The 18,062-nt window shown below is 40.3% G+C and overlaps 1 protein-coding gene across 4 annotated transcripts in view; it reads right to left on the bottom strand.

Moving 5' to 3' along the window:
• PTPN13 (protein tyrosine phosphatase non-receptor type 13) overlaps positions 1–18,062 on the bottom strand; it is a 114,942-nt gene that overhangs the window by 78,236 nt on the left and 18,644 nt on the right. For all 4 annotated transcript variants that reach the window (XM_035325129.1, XM_035325127.1, XM_035325128.1 and 1 more), the window contains 2 exons: positions 12,439–12,558; positions 3,914–4,083 (listed from right to left, as the gene is read on the bottom strand). In XM_035325129.1, the coding sequence (XP_035181020.1) occupies positions 3,914–4,083; positions 12,439–12,553 (285 nt within the window). In that variant the 5' untranslated portion in view covers positions 12,554–12,558. Of the gene's footprint in view, positions 1–3,913; positions 4,084–12,438; positions 12,559–18,062 lie in introns of those variants that run through there.

Raw genomic sequence — 18,062 nt, 5'->3', positions numbered from 1 at the left:
CAGTCCAAACAGGTCATTGAAAATAACAATACAGCTAAGGAACAGCAGAAAATAAATAAATAAATAAATAAATTCTGGACTATGCAAGTAGCATACACTACTGACAACTCTCTACCAGGTTACTAGTAATATCTGAGTAACTTCAGGCAAGCAGCTGATTAAATTATTGTGCAGACAATGAACAACAGTTACAGGGACAGTGATAAGTTAGGGATGATTCATTTAAGGCAACCTCTTTGCCAACTAAAAGCGAAACATCTTACTTAAGTCCTAGGTATACTGACAAGATCTGTCCAGGCTCTGGAACTTCATATACAGGTTTTAAAAAGTTCCAAGTAAATCAGCTGGACAAAGGTAGTGGAGGGAACAGAACCAGTGTGATGCTCATTTTCTGCCTCCCAAACTCACTATGTAGAACTGTTGGAAATTACATGTCTAGTACTAGCTTAAGGTTAGTTTAAGGTTTATCTCTGTTAAGGTTTATCTTAGTTAAGGTTTATCTCTGCACTGAGAAGCCTCTTAACATACAAAATGTGTTCACAAAGACTCAGAGGGTGTCACCAAAATGTCTTCCTGTTTAGATCAGACTGCTTGAAAGACATTATAATGTCTTTCATAACTACTACATGATAATGTCCTAACTAACATTACTGCGCTGTGCAGACTTTTAGCCGAAAACCCAAGTATAATGTATGTTTACATTTCTCATGTAATAAGGAAGCATTTTCTGTCTTATGTATTCAGAAGAGCAATACACTGCTTTGGGACAGGGTAAGGAAGTAATTACTAAATACATGTAGAAGTAACCTATTACTAAAAATTGCTCTCTTAAATTCAATGGGCTTTATTCAGACAACACTGGAAATGAACACACTCCGAGAAGCACTCCAACCTTAAGCTTCTGCCACTCAGATCACTTGGCCGGCCTTTAGAGCGTGGCCTGAGAGTCACAGCAGGACAGAATGGCCTCCACCAGCATGCAGCAGCGACTCGCAGATTCCTCACTGGCACGCTTCTGTCCAGCTGGCAAACAAACACTGAGGATGGGAACGGGACCAGTTCATGCATTCTGATAAGCATGCAAGAAGGTTGTGTAGGTAGAGGAAAACAGAGACATGGCATTTTTGTGAGGAAGCCGGAGCAGAACCACAGAGAACTTCTTGCTCAGAAGGGAATATGTCACCGTGGCTTTATTCTATTCTAAAACTGAGAAGCGTGTCATCCTCAGCAAAAACATAGCACAACCTATAATACCTCAAAACAAAGACTGTCACCACTACAAAAGATGCTACCCTAGTAGCCTATCTGAAACCAGCTTTCACAAAAAAAAAAAAAAAAAAGTTTAATAGTCTATCATGTGGTACTCCATCATATTTCAAGTTTTAAATGAACTTGGAGGCTTCTTAATTACAGCACTGTGTAGTTGCTTGCAAGCCACTACTACATATAAGACAAAAATCTACCTGCTACATACCTGCATACCCTTTTGGATTGTCAAGTAATGCCTGCATGCGTTATATCCTGTAACTCTCTCCTATTTCATACAGTTTCTCTGCAGAACCAGAACAATAAGGATCTGGTAGACCAGTGTTTGGCATTTCCCCTAACAAATTTCTAACTGCTTATTACGGTCTGACAGCCTTAGCTTGGGACAGAAAGCCAGGGTGTGGGGGACATGAAATCCCATACCAGCCTGTTTACAAGATTATGGCTAACTGACAGCTGTGCAGCATTACATCAAGTTCCTTACCTGACACAATGAATGCATGGCAAAGAAGATCTCCTGAAAAATTGTGTTGTAAAAAAATTAAAATAAAAAAAAACAGGAATTTGGTAATTTCAAATGATCCGTAAATAACAGGTGGCTCTGTACAGTACTCACGGGCACACATATTGAAAACACTCATCTGTCTCTCCAGAAGAAGCAATCTTTGACTGAAGACCATCACATGCACCTCTTAAAAATTAAAGCATTTACTCAAAAAATTTGAGTTCACCTTCTTTTTACAATACTTGTAATAATTTCCACAATATATAAATCAATCCAAATTCAGTTCCCAGATTTGTCTCTTATTATAATTTCAAATGGTTTGCTAACTGCATTTCCAATTGGCTTGAATGATATCAGGCTTGGTTTGTATTCAATTTGACCGAGTGTCTTGAAAGAACCAAAAGGGTATTCACTGAGTGACTATCATTTTGTCCAGCAGTTATCACTGAATACACTGTTCCATTCGGCTAGCAAGTGAAGTCATAGCTGAAGAGCTGAATGCGACTCTGTTGTTGGCTGATCAGAGGCCAGAAGAAACAAGGAAACAATAAAGCCCAACTTGCAGACAGGGTCTGATTTCAGAACAAGAACCAAAAAGAGGAAAACATCAAAGATTTCCACTAGATGAGTCTAGCAAACTATGCTGAGATGCAACAGAACAACAAAAAGAGGTTTAAATGTGTTTCAGATTAAGTCAGCATGTGCAAAACAAGACCTAAGAAACATGAAGTCACGACAAATTAACAGCATACGCTCCAATGCGCAGTATGTTGCTAATGTGAAGGGAAACGAGCAGAAAAAAGGATGCATAGACCAGTTATTTATCAGCTCTAATATCTCCAAATAATAAAGCCATAATAAGACTCAATTGTTTATACAATACAATGGGAAGAAATAAAAGAGATCATTATTTAGAGTTGCAATTTTACACCAGGAGTAATTGTTAGTTTTGCTAGGTTATTCCCCAAGTGAGATGTTTGATATTGTTTTACCATTATTGGAGTGCTTCACCAGTGTCTTTACAGTGAAGATTAACCTCCTTTCCTGGTAGTTTTTCCCTGCCATACAAGCAAGCAATTAGCCCTAGAGGATTGGTATCTTGGAAGCACCCAGACATGAATACCACACTGGGGGCACAGCTCTGTGATTTATCTGCAAGGCTTTAAACTGGGAACAAGAACGGGAGCAGCTCATTTTTTTTTTTTTTTTAATGTTTTTACCATCTCAGGGTATTGCAACAGTTCCTTTTTCACCTGCCAGTGTGGACAATACACTTGCAAAAATTAAGCAGAGTTAATTCACAAACCAGGTTAATTTATCCTAAGCCCAAAGCTTGAAGCTTCAACCTAATGGTAAGATGGAACACCGCAAGCTAAAGGGGTTTATTTAGTTTATAGGTGACTGTGTGAAGAATTTGCTTATGTAAAGCCAAAGCTTGTACATTTCCACACACAATTGTTTCCCAACACAAAAAGCAACACAACTGCTGCAGTGGAGAGGCTTGATTTTGTCATCACCTTGCAGTAAGCCAAGTTATATTGCTATCATGAAAAATTTGCACATCTGTAATCAGAGAGGATGAATCAGAAGTGTGTATGTGCTGAATGCCAGTATTTGGTCATTGTTAATTGACATGCTGCCTGCTCAAGTTTACAAGCCAGCTGTCCTTCTGATGATTTCTTTCCTGAAGATAAAGAAACATCACAATGTGGCTTTAAATATTAACTACTCTCTATTTTTTTTCAAATAGAAAAAAGTACCGTACTGAATGAATCCCGGCATGGAACAAAGAACACAATCATTTCTGAAGAATGTCATAAATGTGCCATTCAGAATGTTTTTTTCTGATGTTTTGAGGCCTGTATTGCATGTTAACTTCAGAGATTACATTAGAGACAACATTACTATCTTCAACAATGTTGTCTCTCCTGAAACAAGATAAACAATTCCAATACTATGACTGCAGAGCTTGGCACTTGTATCCTGCTTTGCTGAATCTGATTCTTGCATTCACAAAATAAATCAACAATCAAGCACAGATATCAAGAATACTGCAGAGACAAAAAGGTCAGCTTAAAGCCATTTTGTGAACTCATCAACAGGAAAAGGCAGCAGCTCTCTGCCATGGGAGAAGTGTTGTACCTTTTCCACGTCTGAGAGAGATGACAGGGACTGGTTCTGCAGAACCTCTGGAGCCGTGAATGCTCGCAGATCTTGTTGGGACACATTGTCATCAGTAAACGATACGCTGCCAGATGGAAGCAACAGGAGAGACCATGGAGAAATGATGAATCCCAGAGCAGTAGGATCAGCTGTATTTGAAAGAAGAAAAGAAAAAGCCCCAAATTAACATACAGTTGTTGTGTGGCATTCCTTGATGTAATTTTATTAGCTCAAAGACAAATCGAATATCAAAATGCTACCTTTTCCATCCGGGACGCTTCATAACCACAACAGTAATCCCAATTTTCAGCACACTAAAGAGTAACTTTTTTTTTTTCCTCTAGTTCTGTGCCATTATTCATATCACCAAGGTCATGAAGAGCTTACTAAAATGACATGGATCTCCTGTCCTCAGGTTATTTCATGTCTGAAACACAGCTGACAAGTAAGATGATCAAATTTTATGATTCTGATTCTATGAAATGCTGTAGGATGCATGTCATTAAGGTGAGATCCTGCATTAAGAACAGAGTTAACTGCTATCTTAATAGCACTGTTGTAGCAGCAATGATCCGAAGAGGGAAGACAAGGGTAACAGAGAAAAGGAATACTCTGTATTTATACTAGCTGATAGGACTGGGACAAGCAGAGAAGTCTTGGCACATTATAGCCGGATCCAGCACAAAGAAAAAAGTATTTTCAGAACTAAAAAATAAGAAAAAAAAAGTGAGTCAGCAGCGGAAGTGGGCAAAGAATAAACCCAATCCCTCTGTAAGATCCTCCTTTCAAACCTTAGTTTAGAACAGCAAAACAAACAATGAAATTAGAGCAAAGAAAACTTTCCTCTTCCATTTTCTTGAGTTACAATTTTTTTTCTACATTTCTAACAGTAATACAGCTCACTTTCACTGAAGGAGGCAAAAGCTTTCAATGCTGTTAAAATAAAAATTAACTCTGTTTCAAAGAGTTGCGGAAACCCACGTTTGATGGACAGGTCAGTTCTCCTCCTCTACATAATAGCGACAAGAGCAGAACAATTGTTTCCCACTCCAGCACCACCACTAACAACATTTTCCACTCTCCTATCAGCTCAGAATGCTCCTACGGTGCTGGTGCCCAGGCTGTTCAACTATCTTGTAATCTAGAATATTTCTAATCTCCTAGGAAACGTTTTAAATTACTGCATGCAGGTATCAGATGTAAAAGGATCTAGCAAGCAAGCCCTTCCATTCCTAATATTCCCCTTCCTCCAAAAAGGGCCAAGGAATTGCTTCTAGGTGTTCCACATTCTCTGACGTGGGAAGCAGAACTATATTATTAATTGGCTAGCAATTATCCAGATCGTCCATAATGTCCAATTTTGAATTCCTGCAGCTCAAAGCTTCCCCCCCGCCAGTGCGTGCAGAAAAAAATCATTCAACAGAGAAACCACTACTACATGTTTCACCCTAAGACTAACACACTCAGTGGTACAAACACTCTTTAAAACCCGAAACAGAATTTTCCCTTACAAAGGAAAAGGGACCACTGAGGGCAACAAACATTCTAGAAGATCCTGCAGACTCTACTTGAATTAATTTTTTCAAGTTTAAACACCTGAAAGTGATTAGTAAGCGGACCTGTAAAAACTTGTGCTTTTCACTTCAAAATGTTTCTACTTAAAACAGACTTTTTCTGAAAGTTTTTGGAGCTTCCATGTAAACAGAGAAGTCCCCATTCAACAGTAACTTGAAAACACTCAATTTATAAACCCAAGCCAAAAAAAGCATAGGATGTATGCTGTTTTGTTGCTCTGTGACTCATGTTTTTTTCTTGATAGCAATTTGCTTACATAAAGTTTGTTACACTTTTTCTAATTCATCAGTGTTTATGCTAAAAGCTCGTATGAAAAGCTTAGAATTCACATTGAAGGAATGGTTTCTCCCCACTTTTTATGACCTAGAAGAGAAGCTCTCAGTCTTCTTGCCTCAAGGGGACATACTTTGTTGCTCTGCCTTCATCTTCTGGATCCAAAGCAAGTAATTGCTGCAGAAGGCAGCTCTGATCGCATAGGCTAAATCAATTCAGCTCTTGTACAGAACTGCTGAGCTGCCCATGGAAACCAGCACACTTCACTGCAAGCAACAACAACAAAAAACCCTACCCTAAAAAATATACAAAATACAAATATAAAACCCTACACAATGATCTTTCTCTTCTTGTTCAGAGAGGATACACAGGAGCAAGAGGGTTTTCCTATCATATTAGGATAAAAAACTCAAGAGACAAAGCAATGTATGGTACTTGAACCTACCAACATCAGTGTGAGGCAAAATAAATAAAACATACGGGCGAATTAACAAGTGCTGTACAAGTTTATTTCTGTTTCTAGAGCTTATCCAGTGTCACTATTTTTCCAAATATTGAATTTATCCAGCTGTGAAAAGAAAAGAAAAAAAAAAAAACAACAACACAACCAAATCACTGAAGAATTCCATTTGCTGAGCTACTTCAGCAACATGAGATATATTTGGCCAGGAGAAAAACTTGATGCAGACTTTAATCACCAGTTCTTAGACTGCAGTACATACTTTCCTTCTTCCCCACAGGGACCCCACTGACCTCTAGCTTCAAAAAGATTTAAGCCTATCATCATTTGTATCACCCAGGAAAAGGTACCTGTTTGATACAGGAGGAAAAATCATCAATTGCGTTCAAGATGATTTTACTGCAGCATGTAGCAGACACACAGCATGAAGTACACAAGATTACCTCTTCAGGCACCTTCTCTTAGTGTGATGTAGTTTTAACAATACTAAAATCAACACGCTTATTAGCACGTAGCCTTGCAAATACTGGTTTAAACCTACTGTGGAGCAAGCCCTTGTCTCCTACAGATGGGCAGGCTGAATTATTGACCCCCATAAAATACTTCTATCTACGCTCTACAGTCTTCATGACCTGAGGCAGCATTCAACGAACACAGTTAATTATAAGATTGCAAAAGCAGACCCCTTTCTAAAGCTTCTTTTGTTGGCACTTTTTTTTTTTTTAAAAAAAAAGTTTCTTCTTTTAGTAGCTTTTCTTTCATATACTGGACTATACTGCCTACATCCCAGCTTGCTATCCACATTTAAAAGTGATGAGAATAAATCATTCTCTATTTACTTCCTTAAGGCAGCATCTGTCACAAATCAAATTAATTGCCTCAAAACTCCTGCAAATGCAAATTCATCCTGAAAATAATATTTTAAAGTTACTCTACTCTTCCACTTCACTGTTTGTGCCACAGAAAAAAAGTAACAAAGCCAGAATGCATCACAGAGCCAGGGACCAGAAAAAAACACAACAGGAACTCCTTTCCAGAGATAACATTCATGTCATCTCCTCTTTTAGGCTTTCAGAAACATTTCTAAGAGCAGTGAGGGAAATCTATTGCCCAAAATACTGGGGAAAACGATACAAGGAGAGAGTTGAGCCCGTCTTTCTGAAAGCACTGCAAGTCAGGGTATGGCTCCCAGTCAGTTTTACATCCAGGAGGTTTTCAGCCACGCTGGTGCTGCCAGCCTTCTGAGTTCATGCACGAACTATGCAGCTTGGTAACAAAACACTTGTGAGAGCACAGTTTACCCAGCAGTGCTAAGACACAGGTAAATAGTGTGGTCTTAGTTGAAGGGAAAGAGTGAATTGGCTTTAAAGGCAGTAAAAACTGGAAGATTATTCAGCTACATAGCATCTGGAAAATAAAAGAAAGACTTCTAAACCTTTGAATGGTTTAACAGGATGCAAGTTGTCAAAGAAAAAAAAACAAACAACAAAAAACAAACATTCTAAGATAGCGAGTTCAGGCTAAACTGATCCATTTTACATTAGTGACGGCTAGTAACTGAATTCCTACACAACAGGTACACGTCAAGCTCTTAAAGTTGCAATTTCTCTGACTTTTTCTCCCTTAGGCCATAGCAATCAGCAAAAAATAGTAGGAAATAACGAACATTTCAACCCTTTCAGGACACCAAAAAGTGTCTTAAAAGAGTCAGCACCCCAAATAAACAACAAACAAACAAACAAACAAAAAAACAACCCAAAAAGCGCACACACAGGATTCTCAATGTTTGCCTCTTTGCATTGCTCCCTAGCCATCACCAAGATGCAGGAGGACGGGACTGAGCAGAAAGCCTTGGCATGACATTCAACCACTAGAAACCAGCAGCACGGGGAGGAGTAGGAGGTGTACTGAAAGTTACTCTTTCCTCAGAGGACTGGAGCAAGAAATAACGTGAATGACGAGTTTCTGGGAAACCCCTGTCACTCCCAGGACTCTCCCTGCTCCAGGTAACAGCACGCCATGTGTTACCATCACCTCAAGCACACCCTGCAGAGTTCCAGAAAGAGTGCAAGTAAAAAGCAAGACTTGCTTAGGGAAGAACAGAAACCCAACCAAATCTAAAAGTCTGGCCTCATTCCTTCTCCTCCGCTAAAGGATCAAATGTTAGCACAATGTGGAAAAAAAACATTTTGCAACAGTTACTGGTGAAGGGGAAAAAGAATGTACTAACACCTGCCTCTCAGGGGGTTTCTGGAAAATGAGGATTTGTTTCCTCTTATTATTTCTTCCCTCCTGTCAACTAAAAGAATCCATTCCCTGCCCTTTTCCCCCTAAAACAAACCAGCTCTGATTACTGGAACCTACCACCAGCTTCCATCAACACGTTTCACTTTGCCTTCTTCCCTTTCATTAAACTTACCCAAGCTAAGCAGATGCAATGGCATGACTCGACAAGATTTACAGGTCCCCAAAAAGAACACAACCGTCTTTCCTCACATGCACTTTCAGATGGTATTGCCTTTTTTTTTTTTTTTAAACCTAAATCACTCTCCGTTTATACTTCTGTGCAGAAAGCCAGTCTGTACAGTGGTTCTGTCTTCACTCAGCCTGACTTTCTACTATCAGAAAGGTTTTCTCCGCTTCTCTTCCTCCTCTCCCTCTGAACACACATTTCTCTGGAAACACAAGGTATGACTACTTTCAGAACCCAGGAAACTCTGTAGCACAGGAGTGGCCCACGCCACCAAGTCTTTCCCACTTTGAAGTTTTGATAAACCCTCTCCAGTTCAACCTCTTAAATTAGAAGAACGCCTGGCTTACTACTCTGAGCGCCAGAGAGCACAGCACCTACATGTTCGCCTCCGAGATGCTTCACTTCAAAGCCTTGTTCCTTTGACTTCATGCAGCACTGAATGCAAGATACAGCATGTCTGAAACAGCTGATACACCCTCTGAACAACAAAATAGTTATTGCAGATAATTAAACAGATGTAAGAGAAGGGCAGGTCTGGTATCGGCGTTTTCAAACCTCCAGATTAATTTCAACTTCACTACAACTGATGTCAGAACTGCAACTAGGAGTACTGGATTGTCTTTCTCCTCCATTTAACAGCTTATAACATGCTGACAAGACAGCTACCAGAGCTGATCTTCTAAATCAGTGATTAGCAACTGGGCATTTCCATCTAATTTTTCACTGCTTATAATGACTGCAATCAAATTTTTAAGTATTTTAATGGGTTCAACAATTTTTAGAACTGTAAGTACAAGTAAGCATAAAAACATGCACATCTATGGATCAGTCACTGAATTTGACGTGGTGTGACCTGTGATTAAGAATGTAAAACATGGAATGTCATTACGTACTACTTTTATTCAGTGCTTTGATGGATAAATAGACAGACGCACCAAGAGGCAACAAGTATAAATCAACAAATCACTAAATCTGTCACAGAGGCTTGCCTAAGTAATTTTCCCTAATTTCCTGAAACTAATTTAAATAACAAATGAATTGAAAAACACTTTCTCAGCTGGTGGGACAAGAGCAAGAATTCCTAACTTCAAAATTCTACCAGGATTTAATAAATAAATACATAAACGTTTGCTTGGGTTGGCAATTCCTTTAAGTGTGTGTGGTTGCTGAACTGGTGTAGGAGGTTTCCAATAGAAGGCAAGTTAAGTGATGGCAATTTCCACGGCCGTTTTGTCCTCCTGATTTCAAAGCAGTTGGACCATGCTGCTGAATTGTTTTTTGTTGTTGATGCTGCTTTAAAATAAAGGAACTTAATATAGAAAACATATAATCAAAGCTTAGATCTAGTTACAAAACAACATTATCGGGGATCCAAAGCTATACAAGAGCAAGAAAAGACCATCCCTGAGACTGATCAGAGTCAAGCCTGTGGTGAATGTGCCAAAACTCAGAGCTTGCCTTTGTTGCTCTCTGCCCGGAAGTGGCTGGTCAGTTCTGAAAAACTGCCAGTTTGACTTCTGCCATTGAACAGCTCTTTTGTGCTCTCTGTATGTCTAAAATTTAACTGCGGAAAGCAGGACTTCCCTAGGATCCTCCATATGCTGCAAGTCCTCCACAAAGAGCAAATGAAATTGAGTCAGACAAGAAAGCCCACAGGAACCTTTGCATTCTCTGTTCTGCAGCTCTGCAACGCACCTCTACAAGCCAGCACAGAAACTGATATTCAAGATGACCAAACAAGATGTCTATTTTTTTTTCCTTAGCAAAGCCAAATCTTCATTAAAGACTGGTTATCTTAATCTTGCTGGGAGGAATTAAGTTGTTTTTGTCAACCATTGTTACATTGTAAAGCTCTTTCATTTAGGTGTCTTTTAAAGAGCATTTTACCACAGGGCTATACCCCAGGTTAATGAATAGCATGCGACTGAAAATAGTTTGCTGAACTAGCAGAACAACTCAGTAAAACACCTTCATATCCCAAAAGAGACAGAATCTTCTGGCACTGATTTTATCTGAAGCTGTGTTTTGGTATTCACTGATAGGAAGCAAGACCAGAAACTTCTGCCATCTTAGCCAGTCTTGACTGGCAAACACTCCCCTACCTTAAAAGCATATACCACAAGTCCTGGGGCAGATTTCCATTTTGTGCTCTCATCTTTCAGTACTTGTGCCTCCAAAGGAGGGCTGCCTGTGTTCTCATTCTTAACGCTTCCTTGAAGCCTTCACAGTAATTATAACTCTTCTGCACTACTCAAGCTAAGAACGGATGAGCTCCTGTTTTCAGTGGAGACTTCTATTAAGTCTACACTTCTGAAGTAGTTTCTCTGCTATGTATTTAGGGTACTGGCTTCTCTCAGATGGACTTCAAGATGGAGCTCACGGTGTTGATTCTCAGCTATGAACTTAGAATCTTCTAAGATGCTCTTTAGTCCAAGTCTCCCACAGACTCACCAACTCACTGTACCATTTTAAACCATTTAAAAAAATGGTTTTCACAGAATTGCAACAGAGAAAAAGAAAGGAGAGAAGACACCAGCTTTCCCCTTAATTTCATGATTATGATCTTAAGTAAATCTTGTTCAGAAATCAAGTGCTGTATAAAAGTTTCTGCCCATATGTGCCTTCTTTTGAGTTCTGTGAACTATTCAGAGATCATACATATATCCATGTATGAGACAGATCTCATGTCTGACTAGACAGTTCCTAAAGCATATCTTAAAAACAAAACAAAACACCCTTACAGTTTCAGCAAGATTATACATTCAAGCCAATCCTATGCAAAAATACAACAGAATTTTTCCCTCAATAATCAAGATACATCTCTTGCACAGTAATGTGGCAAAACAATAGCCATTTTCAAAGTGAGAACTTGTGATTTTTCCTGAATCAAGTTAAATACTCATACATATGGATGCCTAGATAAGAGATGACAACCTCACATGTTTTCTAAAATGCTAGATGCATCATTGAAATGCATGCTCTATCTGAGGTCAGGTCACCTAAGTCCAAAACGGGGAGAAAAAAAATGCTGGGTGTGTGAGTAATGAGCTTAAGGACTTGCAGATTATAAAGAAGGGAAGGAAAACCTAAGGCAGAAAAGGGCACCATACTAAGATCAAATGCTAGAAGAGATGATTGTTAGCAACACTGCAGATACTCAACTTAAAACCTACTACTTTGGGGGAGGTAGGAAGAAGAGAGATTTACTTCTAACTCCTGGTAAGCAAAACACGCACTGACATTCCTCTCAGTATCTATACCTGGATCACTAAACCCACTCTGGGGAGTGATTCCTGACCATCTGCTCCAGTTTTCAGTGGCTCACCTTCACCTCACTCAGGACTAAATCACTTCAGAGCAAACTGGTCATGACAGCACTATACTATGCTGTATAGTATACTACAACAGATTGCTCCAATGGCCTCAGAGGTAATAATTTTTTTATTTTTTTTTTTAATGTTTCTATCTCATTTATAAGTGTCTAGAACAATGCAGAGACTATGTGGTAGTTTCCTACCAAAGTGAAGTTGTCACCACATGAAACCACGTGTTCTGTGTCCTGCCAGAACATGAAGGAATAGCTGAAAACCGCCTCAGGGTTGAGGTGCACCTAGAAGCAATTTATTATGTGGGTTTAGAATCAACGAAGAACAAGAGAGCATAGTACAGGTAAACATAACCAAGATGTTTCCATTCCATATAACTCTCCTTTAAAATGCTTACCTTTTCTGAATAGCTCTTGAAGGCTCTCTGCACTTTGATTCAAAATAGCCCATATTTCTTCTTCTTGCAGTGGCCCGCCCCGAACCTCCAGTGCCTCAGCCAGTGACACATGCATGATACCTGGGAAATAAGACACAACCCATTTAAGAGTGGGCAGATATCTTCTCCTTGTATGCAACACTCAAGTAGCAATGAACATTTTTCAACTCAGTCGCAAAAAGCCTCTGATATTAACAGAACGCAGCAGATAATACACAGCAAGGACCACCTACTCTTAGGCAGATGAGAAACAGGCTAAGACAACAATGATCCATGTTAATATGATAGGCTACTAAACCAATACATTCAGTAAGCTGTCATTAGTCCTTATATTATGAACACGAGTTTGGTCTGTTTAAAAAAAATGACAATTAATAGCTACAGCTGATTTACATTAATGGTCCTATCAAAATGATTCTGAAAGGCCTAAGATCAGCTGCTGTTAGAAAAGGAAGCTTTTGTGACAGATATTCAGAGGGCTGTTTGTATCATTTCATGACCTAACAGCATGAAGCACAGCCTGCCAACATACAAGCAAGCTGTGGGTCTGACAGGTATCTTATGTTCAGCTTCTGTGTACATGTAACAAAGCGAAGGAAAACCATACAACTGCTTCCCATACAACTGGCACAGAGTGCTGCTCCATTATGCATACCAGGGAATTTTGGATTTCACGGTGCCGTCTCAGATTTCATTAGGTAGATCTAGAATCAAACTAAATTACTCGGGCTACGAGACCTAGACTTGCAGAGACTAAACATACATGACTCCCAAAGGGAACACAGAATATTTAGCACAGAAGGTGCTAAATATTCTAAATATTCTTTAGCACAGAAAGTGCTAAATATTGTTAATAAAATATGCTGAACACAACACCACTACCAGAAATCTCTCCCAGATACTTCCCTACCACTCCCTCTTCCCAGTCCTGCAAAATGCTGATTATTTTCAGCTGTGATTAAACAATAGCAAGGACTGTTCTGCAGGCGATATACACCATTTGCCTATTTAACACCACTCCTAAACCCATAAGCACGTCTGCTCCATCTCCCAAATACATTACATCAACGGCATAAGAATTGTACATAAAGCAGTTTCTAGATCACAAGAGCAAGTCAATGAATATCCATCCAGCTACAAAGGCCTCAGCTGTAGCATGGTAAGCCAGAAGATCTGCTTGTACAAAGCCAGCAGTAACTTGGCTGAAAGAAAAATAAATAAATAAATAAATTCAAATTGATTTTGAAAGCCCAAGCGGAATAGAGCAAAACTTCAGTCATTACCAACACAGTCACGCGCAAAACACTTCAAGCTGGGATTTGAGTGGGACTCTAAGGATTCTAAGGAGAATTCTCCAACTGTTTTTCTAACTTTTCTTCCTCAAGAAGATCAACAAAACCAAGAATTTTTGTAACTCTTCTTCCTCTAGAAATATCTGTGACTTTTTTTTCCCATGTTTTTTTTTGTTTTTCCCCTGCTCCTCCAGAGCCCCAAGCGCACTGGACTTGGTCCAGCTGCCATTATTCCTGTGGGCCTGAAAACTTCCCAAGCTGTTTGCTCATATTGCAAGGCAATGAAAGCAAAAATCCATAGTGGTTACTTGACCTTACTAGTCCTCAGAAAGAATAAGGGAACAATGTTGTGATTTCTGCCCTTCCCTTCAAGTTTGTGCTGACCTATTTATGGTCTTTGGTTACCCTGGAAATGACCAGAAGAAAACATTGTCTGAAACTGCATTTTCTATTCTCTGCAGGCACTGCGCACCATAGTCCCACACTCTCTGTGGAGTTTACACAAGGATAAAGTGGCAATTTGTAGGAATGGTAGCCTTTACTACACACAGTTCTTCTGAAAATTTGCTGTCTCCTCAGATTCTAGGACCCTGCAGTAGTGTCCGGCCTGTTCTGAATACAGACGCTGGAGTGCTGAGTGCTCAATACACTCATAACCTTTTCGTTTAGGGCAATGCCTCAAAGTTCTGATACACTGCAACACGCTGACAGCATCGAGTCACTTATACAGGGGCAAATCATACAAAGCTTTTGTAAAAAAACCTATCAAACTGTTCAGACTGCTACCTTCACCTCCTTCAGTCACTGTGTTTTTCAGACTATCAGGCGGACTGGCAGAAAGCATCCAGCTGCACCAGGAAAGTTCTCTTCACAAGGTGAGAAGTCGGGCCACAGTTGTGATCTCCAGGCATGTCAAAGGGCTCAGTGCTATGAACTCTGCATGAACCAGGGAGGCGTGGATTCTACACCCACCCAAAAACCATACGAGGTCCCAGCATCCCATGCAATGCGCCATGCCTGCTGCAGAAGTGCAACATAGGGTAGGAAGACGGCAGACACACGAGAACAGGTGACACTGGAGAAGCATGCACACATGTTACTTGCAAGTTGCTTGCTCCAGAACTTGCTTCTTGACCATACAGGATGGCAATTTCCACAGGAAAGGAGTTGCATCATGTGGAGGCCGCCTTTTTTGCTTCAGGACAAGAGAGTAAATTCAGGTGTAAATCATTTGTATCAACAAGCCCTGAGTGCAGTTTCTCACCCTCCACGCCATTCTGCCCAAAGCCATGCAGGCAGCACAGTTCCAAGAAAGAATGCTGCTTGGGCCAAAGGCCTCTCCCATATCTCAAACACTTCCTTTAAAAAGCCTGTTTACCTCACCGGGGCCAGCTGCCAGCTCCTCCCTGCAAGGCAGACGGCTTATCCACTCCCTGATGAGTGGGATGAGTAGCGCTGTCTCTTCCCTGTAAAGTAAGCTAGGTAACCTCCTCAGCCCTGTGCTCCACCGCCCGTGTCAAGGCTCAGCGCCCGGGCAGAGATGGGCAGCAAGAGCAGCTCCCACACCAAGCCATACTGCCAAACCTCCCCTCAGCCAGGTATCTGCTGCCTTGATAAGCGGCAGGACGACAGGTTTAGGACAGTTTGCTTTTTGATCACTTGTGCGTGCAGCAGAGGTGCTCCCGATCCTCTCATTGCCCCACCACTAAGGTTTTCCTCACACCTTTGAAATTTGAACTGGAATTCATTTGAAATTTGGAATGGAAGGTCCCCCACAACAACTAAGAATTAGGCACAGCTGAATGGCCTAGTCCTTCCTGACTTTCCTGAGCTCTTGCCACTTCAAGTATTAAGAAGCCATTGCAATAACTGTGTTTAATAAAGAGAGCAGTATTTTGGTCAAAGTTTCTAAAAGCATTAAACTTAAAGGGCTGAACTGCTTCAACTCAGCCTTTGTTCAGCTCCTTTGTGTTTTGTTTTTAACACCACATTGTTTGCTTTCTACCTCGCCTTTCACATCAGCACTTTTCCCGATGTTGCAAATTCAGAACCTAAACTCCAAGTCAAAACCTCTGCTTGAACAGCATCAGCTCCCCAAGACGCCTGCAGCTACCTCATTCCTGTTTGATATCTCATCAGACTACACTGCCAAGAAATGCAGAGAACAGCTGCTCTGCTTACGCTCACTGTAGTTTGGAAGATGTGCTACAAATTGTGAAAAAAATCTAGGCTAAAAACATTGTACTCTGCTATTCGTTTTACTCCTCTGACAAAATTTGAAACAGAAAAAAGAGGCAGGAAGAAGGCCCTGTAAAAATCCAAACTCTGCTCTGTGATGTTTAAAGAAGAACAAGCAAGCGAACAACAAATGCCAACTTTTCTCTCCCAAGTCAACCTCTGTTAGGTGACTTCATCTGCCCGCATTATTGCCCATCTGCTCTGTAGGTATAGGTTGGTAAAAACAGCCGTTTCTGAGGAGCGCTTTTCTCTTAACAGATAAGCGAGGAGCCCTTTATCAACTTCTCTTTTGTCGATTTAAATGTTTGAAAGCAGAAGTAGATTTAACGAGACCATATCATGTATTTCTGTCAAAAAAAACAACCTTAAAATTAAAATCTCTAAAACCACAGTCAGCTGCCTAAAAATAAAGCACTGTTTTATTGAGCACTTGCTGCATGTCAAGTGCTTTCTAGAAGCACTCCATGTTCACAAATCCCAGTGAAACTGAACTGGAGCTGTACCAGGACAGCTTGGAAAGTCTGACCTCTCCCATTACAGAACCTAAGCATCTCAAGTCATTATCATGCCCTGTAATTTCAGAACGCTGGCACCCATCCTATTTATTTGCATTGACCCACATCTTACACTCCTGAAGAAGACCTGGAATGCATCTATCAATTAGTTTATCCCCAATAACACTGTTGCTGAAACTCTGCTTAAGTACAGAACCCTGGAGCCTTGTTAGAAAGCTTTTGCTTCAATACTCTTTGAAACCTTAGCTGCAGGTCCAATTTGCATAGACTGCCCACAAAACAAGGTAACGTTTGCAAATATTCAAGTCAAGCATGCAGTCAGGGTAAATATATGAGCTAATCAAGTCAACTGCATTTATATACAATTTTTTAGAATCCTGAACTGAAGATACTTATTGCAAATTATCATCATTTATCCCCTTAAAGAATAAAGAAACCAGCCCTGTACTACGTCCACCTTTTTCACTTCTCCTACGGATATGAAGAGGGGACAAAAATGGAGAAGAGCCCTGAAAGATGCAAATCCCTCCTCCTCCCTCCCACCCCCATTTATTTTTGTTTTAAGGTTTTGTTAGGTCTCTAAACAAGCACTGGAAATCATTTGAATCAAAATTTGAGACCAAATATGCTTCCTGATGCCTTTCATTCAATCGGTTACCTGATAAAAATATTATCTGAGTACTCATCCTTTATTTTGTAGATGCCACTAGAGACCAGGATTACTACCTCAGTACCTTTTTCCTCTGCTCCACTTTGGCAGAGATCAGCTTCTTCCATTCCTATTTTTCCTTTTGTCTTCTCCTTCTCTCTTCTGCAGGCAGACAGGACAAAATACCAGCAAAACAGTCCTGTACTCCCAGGCCTCACATTTTTATCAAGAAAGTTTCTTGAGAGTTGCCTCTCCTCTTCAAACAGACTGCTTCCTCCTGGAGTTCACACCTCTGAATTAAGGGAGCAGAAACTAACTGAAAGTTGTGATAAAACAAAGACTACGACAGAAGCGGTGCACTGCCAGAAGTCCGGGGGACTGCTGGCCTTGCTGTTCAAGCTACACGGTGATGCTCTCACACACTAACAGCTGAGACGTTAGCATTTCCTTGCGATGCCTTAACTCAGTTTTGTATTCCAGTGTCTGGAAGACAGAGGAATGTGACTTATTTATAATCTTGGCTTGCACCTCCAGGGCAAGCATAGTTTATTTTAGTCGTGAAGTGTTTGCTTTTTTTTCCTGGAAGGTGGAAAGAAATCAGCTTTCGGCACCAGACTGAATTCGCAATGGAAGACGAGCAAGTTTATTGCTGACAATATGCTCCCTCCCTGGCTTTTCTGTCTCTCTATCACCAGAACCAGATAAACTTGTTTATCTGAGGCTTTATGTAAGGCAAACTAGTAAATCCAGTCCAAAACGTATATAATAATCATCATGAAAGTCATGTTTTCTAGGCAACTGCAAAATGTTCTCTTATACATCAGGGTAGCTGATGTTTCACATCTGATATTAAAATTCTATTCAGAATAGTGTATAATTATCACTACAAAG

Source organism: Oxyura jamaicensis, chromosome 4 (assembly GCF_011077185.1).
Source record: "Oxyura jamaicensis isolate SHBP4307 breed ruddy duck chromosome 4, BPBGC_Ojam_1.0, whole genome shotgun sequence".
NCBI lineage: Eukaryota > Metazoa > Chordata > Aves > Anseriformes > Anatidae > Oxyura > Oxyura jamaicensis.
The sequence above is the reverse complement of the archived record's forward strand: the minus strand, read 5'-3'. Positions and strand labels throughout refer to the sequence as shown.